Source organism: Mytilus galloprovincialis, chromosome 6 (assembly GCF_965363235.1).
Source record: "Mytilus galloprovincialis chromosome 6, xbMytGall1.hap1.1, whole genome shotgun sequence".
Taxonomy (NCBI): Eukaryota; Metazoa; Mollusca; class Bivalvia; order Mytilida; family Mytilidae; genus Mytilus; species Mytilus galloprovincialis.
The window spans coordinates 7,718,716-7,729,977 of record NC_134843.1 but is presented as its reverse complement, the minus strand read 5'-3'; the positions used below and the strand labels follow the sequence as shown (position 1 = coordinate 7,729,977).

General features: G+C 32.7%; 1 protein-coding gene across 6 annotated transcripts in view; it reads left to right on the top strand.

The window, feature by feature from the left end:
* The first annotated feature begins 9,006 nt into the window (after positions 1-9,006).
* LOC143078835 (high affinity cGMP-specific 3',5'-cyclic phosphodiesterase 9A-like) overlaps positions 9,007-11,262 on the top strand; it is a 53,440-nt gene continuing 51,184 nt past the window's right edge. For 2 of the 6 annotated variants that reach the window (XM_076253829.1, XM_076253826.1), the window contains exon 1: positions 9,013-9,296. In XM_076253829.1, coding sequence (XP_076109944.1) covers positions 9,228-9,296 — 69 coding nt within the window. In that variant the 5' untranslated portion in view covers positions 9,013-9,227. Of the gene's footprint in view, positions 9,297-11,262 lie in introns of all 6 variants that reach the window. The other 4 variants (XM_076253825.1, XM_076253828.1, XM_076253824.1 and 1 more) reach the window with 4 other exon arrangements.

The following is an 11,262-nucleotide window of genomic DNA, read 5'->3' as shown; positions in this document are numbered from 1 at the left end:
TAATAATCTAGATACAATGATCCTTGAAAAATTTATAATAACTAATAATGGTCTTTTGTGGATAGTTGTCTCATTGGCAATCATACCACATCTTCTTTTTTATATTGTAAATAACTTAAATAGAAATATAGGAATTTAAAATTTACCAGCAATAAGATAAAACTTTCATACATATTTTCCCCATGAGATGAAACCAAGTTTTTAGTGGGGTTAGTGTTGCTTAGCCCCATGTTTTCTATTTATTTTTTTTTTGTTTACTGTTGTTTGTTTCGTTTTTTTTTTTTTTGTGTTTTTTTTTTTTTTTTTTTTGTCATGGCGTTCGATTGTCCCTTTGATATCTTTTGCCTTCTTAAGTACAGTGACCACGTTCCATAACACAGACGAGGTGGGTCAATCCTGTCCGCAATTTCTATCTAAAGTTGCAATATAGTATCCCTGTATTTTGCTTTAAAACTATCAATCAACAATTATACTGTAAGAATTCTGGTCTTTCTTTAAATAGTAAGACATTAAAATTGTTTAAATATTTGAAGAAAATCTCAGTATTCTCAGAACTAATGAGCCAGCAAAAACAACACTCATTAGTTAATATCTTCAAGGAGAAAGACATGTATACATGTAAATCATTGTGGCAAAATTTTGACAAAAGGTACTATTAATACCTTTTATTGTTATATGTCAATATATATGTATTTGATTTGTTTGACGTTTGTTTCGTCATATTTACCATAGATTAGGAATCTGCCATAGATTTGGAACCCGCCTTAGATTTGAGTCCTACATATATAGTTAGATAAATGCGATGAATTAAAAAATAAATCAGTAATGCATTTTGTTTTTTTACAATAGACCAGGGGAGGTAGGGGTGATACATGTAAAGCAGAATACGCTTATCCTGTCGAAGCTACCGGTCTTGCTCCTGTTCAAGTTCTTGTGTTTTTGTTAAAAAAAAAACTTCATTTATATCTTCTACTCTGAATTCATTTCGTTAGTACTGGTGAACTACAAATTCAAATGTTCAAAGAATTACATATTTTCAATAGGATTTGTATGTAGAGATTGGAAAAAACCACAAAATCAAATATCCACGAAAAATGAAAGATTTCTCAATCCACGAACATTAATACCCACGAAAATAAGTGAATCCCCAGTATATCGATTTACACGATTTGAACATCGATAATCAAATGATGCCTTAATTTATCTTCACAACGTTAGAAATATTAACACCTGGAAATAGAAACAACGTTGTTACCTATGTCGACTACACCTTTTGACAAAATAGTCATTTTTATTTTTCAAAAGGTGTTATTATTTTTGTTAAATCTTTGACAGCAATGAACTTCAAGTAACAATAAAAATGCAACAAAATATTTTGATGTATGATTATGATGTATATGAGGTTGTCCCAACGGTATTTTTGACTTTCAACAAATCGATTTTTACACGAATAAATATATTTATGATCATCGTCTTTTGTATAAGATATATTCAAAACGTTTCTGTAAATGAGAGTCAAAGCATTTTCCACATCAATAATAATCTATTAGCAGTAAAACACATTTAATGGCATATTCATAAGTATATGGTTGTTTCCTTATGATGAGCGATAATGGTAGGCAATTAAACTACGAAGGATTGTGCAGCATAGACAATTCTTGAATAATTTGTAATTTTAGAAGGTCGGTTATTCCCCTATATTCATATAGCTTGATAACGGTAAACAAAAGTATTCACAGTAATTTCTGCTTTGTAATTGTACACCGAGTAATTTACTTTCCTTTTATCCTAAACTCTTTAATAAGTTTCATTTAGTTGTTTACTGTAATGTTCTTTCATCTTAACCTCTCCCTTCAACTCTTTATGTTTTTTTTAATCTTCCATTTTTGCTACCATTTTGTTTGTTATCAATGATGGTTAACGTTTAATCCAAGCCCGTTTGGTAAGTTTCTTTCCAATGTCACTTGATTTTCTGTCAATTACTTATTTCCATTCATTCTATCGATAACATGGTATTTTTACCTCATCTCTAATAAACCTTTTCTTCAATAAGTACTAAATTTTCTAATCTTTTATCCTTTTGTCCATTGCTGATGTATTATTTCAGATAATTTATCTACAACTCAGTTATACTGCAATGCAACCATGTCTAGGAAATCATTTCAAAGTAATCTAATTTACTGTTAAAATAATCTAGAACGGCAATGTTCATATCGCAACTGTCAAATGTTGTGATAAGGCTGACCTTCAAATCCGAAGTGCGTAAAACTATATATATAGACAATAACTGTTTAGTGTCTTTAAATATCAGCTGTATTTGTACGAGGTTAGGAAACAAGGTGTATGCGAGCTTTTAGCGAGCTACTACACCTGTTTCGAGCCGAGTACAAATACAGCTGATATTTAAAGACACTAAACAGTTATTGTCTTTATCCTGCAATTAATTCTGTATATTGTTTGTGTTTTGAAAGACACAAAAACTAACATATTTAGCATTTATTTTCGATTTGTAATCCCTTGAGGCCCGCGTAGTAATATCAAAATCACACATTACGCTGAAGACGGGTTCGCAAAAAAGAATCTCAAATGGTCAACAATAATACATCGCTCAAGGTGAATAATTATCTATTTTAACATAACAACTAATTTCAACAGTAAAAACAAATAACAAAACATTGTCAAATTTGAAACAGAAGTGTACGAGTTGTCCTACGCTTCAGACTTGACATTCACTAAACATGCATGCTTAAATTGACATGGTTGATTTTGTAACACAATCATACACATTCAAGTTTTGAAATCGACAATTGTCATCGTCATTGGAATGCAACTGGAATACACATTCTGAGGTCACACAGGTTCAAACAATACTCAGTCCGGCAGTGGGCGGAGCTTTAAAGCGATATCTGTATAGTATACAGATACAGCATAGCGATATCTGTAGGGCTGTATCTGTATAGTAGGACACCCAATTGCAGGATAAATATATATATATGTAACAGTCAGTTTCATCACTTCCAAGCTTTAATCTAAAAGGACTTTACAAGGATCTGTGTCAATTAAAGCTTATAATATATTTAGAAAAAATGGCTGACACAAATGCACCAGCGATTATTTAGATTCATGCCCAATAACCTAGATCGAAATCGTTTGAGTCTTTTTTCAATGTCATACTAAACTCACGGAAAAGTACACGAAGCCTTACAATAATACATGACGATCTCAACAATACATTTGCATTTCGGGAGAACATTTACACAAGGACTTTCTAACTGTTTGAAGTTCAAGATAATATATATCAGATTCATGTTTTATGACAGATTCCCACATGTATGCTTTATCCGTCATCTTAAACTGAAATATTGTCATACACAGTCTTTGGTCAACATAACAACCAATTAACAAGTATATGTGGCTGCCACTAAAAAATGGTTTAATTGGGGAATATTTCATGCAAGACATAGATTTGTCGGATAGTTTCTCGATTAACGAATATAACGGCCCAGACCATATGAAAAATATAACAAATGGATGGCTTGCATGAATTGTGTTGACTTTAATAGGACAAAAACGGTGATTTGAAAATCTAAAGCGAAAGTAAGATTGTCGTATGGCTGTTCTATTTTACACCCTGCAAGATAAAAGCTGCAAATTTCAACTAAATCTGAGGTTTGCATGAACTATTCCTTAATTAACAACTAGAAAAATAATGTTCAACCCATATAGTTTAAAACCCAAACATTTTGTTTTTCGTTGGCTAATACTTAATGTCAAATCAACATTTGACTTGTCACAACTATCGCCGTCATGTTGATTTGCTGAAATCCATGATTGTGCGAAAGAACAAAAGATGAAAACTAAAACTATATTGCAATTTGATATTATCCAAATTTAGAGCGTACATGTAATGGAATATTCTTCAGCTTGAGATTTTTCATTCGTATGACGTCACATTAAGTAATGATCGTTAATGCGCTAAGATCATTCATAAAATTTGGCGGAATTTGAATTCTATTTTATTGTGATTTTATACATCTTTTAAAATCTTTTGCTATTATTGTTTTTGTTAGGCATAAGATTAATGGAGATAACGTTAGTTTCTATTTCAATATGAACACAACGAAATCCCATCAGGACTTACGTGGGAGGCAAATAGTAACAGCCATTGCTAAGTACACCTTGAAGTATGCGCTACGTATAAATATCTCAAGTATTTTTCAAGCTGTTGTTTACAAAATGAAAGAAGCACGTCATATTAGAATACTATAGTACTATATGCTATTAAAGTTACCATTTAATAACAATAACTCTTTAGAAAGGACCGTGCCAAAGTTCACTTATGGCACAAAATGGCCTAAAATATCAACTTTATCATATAACACCAGAAAGGTCTCAAATTGGTTCGTAAATGGGTGTATTTCAAAAGTCTAAATGCTAAATATATCCGTTCTTTTCATAAGAGTACAAAATTTCTCCAAAGTGAGCCCATTTTGGACATTTTGTCAAAATACGATGATTTTGTGCATTTTTCAGACCTAAAAGCTTTAGAAAGACCTTGGCCGCCAACTACGATCCAAAATGTGTTGTAAACAAAAGATTCAACTTTTGATTGAGATTTCTTCAATATAAAAACTTTTTGGATCGTAGATGGCGGCCATGGTTAATTATGTCAAAAACAATGAAAATTATGGGAAAAAAGTACCAAAATTGACCTTTCAATACAAATGATGTTTATGTAATGGGTCATAGCTCAATAAATAATAAAGGAAAATGCCAGAAAAAAATATGTTTGTCTGAATAGTATTATCTCAAGTATTTCTATATGAAATTTGTAGTTTTTTTTGCCCTATTTAAAAAACATTAAAAAAAATCAGGGCCAATTATAACCCTTCATGAACCTTCTCCTTTCATGCATAATATTAAAGCGCTTTTCTTGATTTCTCTTCACCAGGAACATAAACATCTAATTATTTAAAAGTCAATGACATATGATTACCCGGATACATGAGGAACTATATAAACAAAGGGACAAAAACGGTATAGCTATTCATTCAAGAAAGCATAGATTGGAGGAGTTGCACGTTTAGCTCATGAATAGTTTCTTAATTTCTAGATACATAGGTTCTAATTTAGGCTAAAAGTCTTTTCATTCTTCCAATGGGTTTCGTTTTACATGCTTATTTAACAGCTTGCTTGGTTTTTTTTACGATATAATTATAAACCGGTTGTCATTTTATAAATCTTATTTATATCTTTTCTTATTATCTCAATTACTCTGCTGTCATGTTGTGTTCTTACTTTTTTCTGATTCCTCTTGAAGCTCAAGTGAGTTGTATATTTCATGTCGGCGAATAGCTCATTAATTTTTCTGTACATTGCTACATGCAAACAAACGGGATAGTGTTATTTTCAATATTTGCCACAATTCTTTAAGGACGGGGTCCTTGATTGGCCTGACGCATGGGCAAATTTCTGCTTTTATCCTTCATATCCTTTTTTTCTAGTGATTGTCCAAATTTACCGTGCATTTTCGCCTAAAAGAAAGTACCACGGTAGTTACCTCATTTTATCCTGGTTTGGTTAATTAGTTGGTCATGGTTTAGTTATGTTACTTCTCAGAACGATTACCTCAGTTCTTTTCAATAGACTAGAGCAAATAAAAAGCAAAAAGGACGTTTGAATCTTTAATGGAAATCAAGCGATCTACATTGGAATGTTTTTTTTCTAAGAAATATCGAGATTGATGTACTGTTGTTTTGAATTGTCATTGTACATAGCTAGAATTGAGGTAGTGTTGATTTTATTTGATTTTTTGTGTCTTTAGCGCCACTTTTAAGTTTTTTCTTGGCGGCAAGTTTTTATTGGTGGGGAAAGACGGAGTACCCGGAGAAAATCTCTGACCTTCTATTAGAAAACTGACATTTCTAGTAAATAAAGATTACAGTCGAGTGCAACCGCACGAGCAGGGTTCGAACTTGCAACCTCAGTGTTGACTGGCTAGTGATTACAGTAGTAACTACTTTTTTCCTCTTTGAATTCACCGAGGCCCGAACTTTTGGTTAAATAATCTGTTGTAAATTTACGAGATTGCTTCAGTTTGATAACGAAATATATCCTTGTGTAACCTGTAACCAGGCGTTTATATCACAAACGTCCGTTCCAGTAAATACTTGGACCCAAGTTGTCCACAAACAATGCGGTAATACTGAAAACTACAACTATCTACGTTATGCACAATGAACCAAAATATATACACGGGCTCTCTGTCGATACAAAGTAAATATGAACTCTTATATATACAAGTTTATACAATATAACAGCCTGTCCTCCTTATTGGACGTTATGTCACTATAAGACAATGTGGCTGGTACAGCTTGTCCTCCGACTGGGACAGTCTGTTACTACTAGACAGTGCAGCCTGGTACAACTTGTCCTCCGAGTGGGACAGTCTGTCACTACCAGACAGTGCGGTCTGGTACAACTTGTCCTTCGAGTGGGACAGTCTGTCACTACTAGACAGTGTGGGCTGGTACAGCCTGTCCTCCGAGTGGGACAGTCTGCTGTGTCAATCCTGTCAACGTGTACGTCCACTTTGTATCCAGTAAAAAGTGTCCTCTGAATATTAAGGCTCTTCTAGCACTTAATATATCCGACGTACGCTCGGTTGAGGGGTGACAGCTCATCGACAGCCAACCGATAGCCTCGAATGCCGTTTCTCGTTCTCTTATATACCCCAGGGCGACTATACTATTTACTTGATAGGGGTGTTTTCTAAATGTTACCCTTACGGAGCATAGAGAGTCCCTTACGATCACCCCTATAACTTTCGACCCTGTCACTAATTTCCCCGCCAAACATCTAAATCCACACAACGCTTCTTTGTGTATAAAATATGCATATATAAAACAAGATTCTCAAGATTTATAACCGTAACAACCAATAAACATTACACTTGTAATGATATGACGTGTGAAAAGTATTCTATTACAAATGATCATTTTTTTTTAGTTTGTACTTACAGAGAGCAGTAAATTCTAATATGATGGCTACAAGGTAATGTACTAGTTTCATATTTAATCATCCCGGTTTGGTCGTGCATACATAAATAATGGAAGAGGTCGCATCCGTGTTCACTCTCAATCTTTTTAAATGTTATGTATTATCAAATACAACTTACATTTAAATATGAAGAATGAACACAAATGCGGCCACTTCCATTATGAACGGAAACCGTCTAAAATTTAACTCAAATGCTAAAATTGTGAAGATTTCATGAACGATGCTAGTACCCGATATTATTTGTATGTACATTGTCTGGTCAAATAGTTATCAAAGGTACCAGGATTGTAATTTAGTACGTCAGACGCGCGTTTCGCCAAAAACAGTCCATATTTATGTAACAGATGTAATCTACTTTCCAATTAATAGCTGACAGTTCACATTTTTGTAAAACTGCTATATTTTTGGGGACTAAAAGGGGTCTTACTTGACCAGTAGTTGAGTTAACCCTTGCTTAATTAAGGCAGCGTTTTGTGTTCGTAATGTATGAAAATATTCAAGGAAACATGTCTTCCACTATACAACATAGCTTTATTTTCCATTCGATGTCTAGTTATACGGCCAATTATCCCTGTCTACCTACATATAAGCTAAATTGCAGAGACGACTTCTTGCTTTAATTGTTAATGTGTTCTCGTCCTTATCATGAATGAAATATTTGCCACTGGACGTAAGGAACCACCAACCAAACGATCAACTTGTAAACTTTATAATATATATATATATCACTGGAGGTGAACAATCATGAATTTTCCTCCTACAAAGCAGGAATATATTTAGGAACACATGTCGTTGGATTCAGATTTTGCCGCGTTAGGTCATGATTTCTACTGTCTTTGATTTTAGTTTGGATTGGGTTACTCAAATACTGTATACTCAATATTGCATTATACATTTTAGAAACATCATTATAATGATCATCTTAACCATGCTTATAACTCCTAGTTATCCTTTGTTAATCCATGTTTATTTATGAATCATTGTCATTTTGCTTAGTTGTTTTGTTACCTATTCTGACATCGGACTCGGACTTCTTTTAAACTGAGTTTTACTGTGCGTAGTGCTGTGTTTTCCTTTATATAACATTGACTAGAGGTATACGGGAAGGTTGAGATATCACAATAAAATGTATAATCCGCTACAATTTTGCGTCTGTCCCAAGTCAAGAGCCTCTGGCCGTTGTTAGTCTTGGTCATTTTTTTTTTTTTAAATTTTGGCTCATTTATTTGTTTTTGGGTTAAGTATGACGTCTATTTTCACTAAACTAGTACACATTTTCATTTAGGGGTCAGCTGGGGCCCACCTCCGGTGCAGGATTATCTCACTGCACTAAAGACCCATTGGTGGCCTTTAGCTATTATGTGGTATTTGGTCGGGTTGTTGTCTCTTTCATATAATCACCATTTTCATTCTCAATCTTATGAAATATTTGCAACTGGATGTTAAGAAACTAACAATCAAACAATCAATCATTATTATGTTTTTCGTTCGTATATCTAAAAATAGAATATTCAATTCCTAGTTGATTAATTGCTCTTGCTGTATTAAATTTCAAGAATGAAAAGAAAAACTAGATTTAGTAAATATGTTTACCTATTATCTAGGAGCCTGGAGATCTATGCGAATCGGACTTCCTATGAACATTTTTTGTTCTCCCGAATCAGCAAATTTAGATTTTTCTAACACGACATAATGTCACATCTTAAGTGATCAAACGGAAATATGTATAAACTAGTCATTATTTTTGCCTGATGAAAATTTCGATAAAACTGTGTCAGTCAGAATTGGCTTGATTTTATATATCAATACGTGACAAGTGAAATGCCTGTTGAATGATAATACCAAATATAAATTTCTAATCACTCTAATTATCGAGGATAATATTGATCTTATATCCAGCGACAGCCGTACAAATTGTGACAGTATTGATACAAGTGATCGGTCACTTCACAGCTTTCAGATATACCTATGTATAATTATACGTTTCTATGACAATCATACGCACCTTGTGTTTCCAAGGCGATAACATCAACAACATTCTCCAATTGATTCCTGTGTTTAACGCGAGTAAAACGTAAATTCAAATATTGACATGGAAATCAGTATTTTGAAAATATCGACATGTTAGACTTTTGAAAATATTATATTTAGTTATTTTTGAAATAGACATGGGAAACGGATCGTCAATAGAGAGTACCAAAACGGTTTATCTGGACATAAATGGAAAGTCAGAAAAGGTAAGAAATAGGCATTGTTTTAATCAACATGTAGAATGGATATATATTTCAGAGTTTATTATCTTTTTTTTGTTAAAGTATTTTTTATGTCTCATTTTAAATGTGAACAATTTTCAATTTATTTCTCTACATAGAAATAGAGATTGTTATGTTATATGTGATGTGTACGTATATTTGTGTGTTTTATATTTTCATATTTTTTGGTTGATGGTAAATGAAAAGGTTAAAACAGTTAAAACAGTAAAAAAAAATGGTCCAATACTAAGATAAAATATTTTGATATAAGTGACAGAATGAATTCAAAAATTGACCATTCAGATTCACCAGCTTTCCGATGGAAGCTTTATATAAGAACATATATTTTGGATTTTTTTTATATACGCTGTTCATACATGTATGAGCAAATAAGATGTACAGTTGAGTGTATTATGCGTATCGGAAATAAAAAGTCTTCCCCCTTTCCGCTGTATTTGGGGAAATAGTGTATCTAATTGCATTCAGAAAAAAAAACAAACATATTTACCACTACTGTTTAAGTTGTTTATTTTCACCGTTGGGTCGGTTTCACATTGGCAATAACCCTACTTCTGCAATGCAAATGGTTTGATCTATCAATGTTACTATAACGACCAAACTTTGTGGAAAAGAAGTCTTTAATCGAATAGTTTAACACTTCGGTGTGATGTGAGATAAACAACTCAGGGAAAATTCTATGTGTCAAGTCGTTAATTAATATCTAATACATGTAATTAATACTAATATTAATGTCAATATAAGAGCTGTAGCCGTTTTGTATTAATCAAGTACGAATTATTCACTGAAGTTTGGCCCTGTGTCTTGACTGCGAGCTTAATTTTAGTGTTGAGTAATATTTTAATAAAATTGAGAAAGGAAATGGGGAATGTGTCAAAGCGACAACAACCCGACCATAGAGCAGAAAATAGCCGTAGGCCACCAATTGGTCTTCAATGTAGCGAGAAACTCCAGCACCCGAAGACGTTCTTCAGCTGGCCCCTTAAAACATATGTATACTAGTTCAGTGTTAATGGATGTCATACTAAACTCCGATAATATACATAAGAAACTTCACATTCGAATAAGAAATAGCCTCGTTAAATGTCACATGTCACATGATACATGAAACTTGACAAAATTAATTTACATAATATAAAAATCACAAAGTTCATGGTGAATTGGTGAATTATTTCCATACTTTTTTTCTTGAGGTGCGAAAACAAAATCATTATTTAACAACCCTTAATAAATAGATTATTTTATATTAAAAAAAAACAATACACATTACATTTTATAAAAATTCTACGAAGTGGACACTGTAGTGTTGTTTTAAAGGCAAAATGCATAAACAAAATCTGATTTAATGATGTTTATGATTTTATATTTTTTAATCGAATTGTCGAAATTAAAGTTCAAAACATTAAATTGAAAGTGCAGGGTTAAATTTTGAAAAAAACGAGTCAGTTAATTATAAAACATGCTTTCGAAAAGAACTTTACAACAACAAAATAGTAATAAAAACTATTACCAAATAAAGCCGCTGCTTGCCTCATGTTTAGTTCAGTGTAATAATACAAGAATAAAAATTGATTTAATAATCTTTAAGAAATATAACTTTTGATGAAGCCAAATTGCTTCCCTTAATTTGTTTTTGGAAGATTAACAAGGAAATAGTCTCTGACATTTAGATTGTTGACGGACATAGCTGTCATTTGTATGTGACCTTTATGTTATTAGCATGTCAACGACCCAAAAATGGAGTCCTTATTATATAAACAATTGAAATGGGGATGTGGGTACAGTGGAGATAACCTCTCATTAGAACTGTCAGAATAATCTGTCATAGAACTGTTCTAACCTGTCCTAGAACAGTTCTACCTAGAACAGTTCTACCCTAGAACTGTTCTAAGTAGAACTGTCAGAATCAGTTCTAGGTAGAAGTGACTAAACC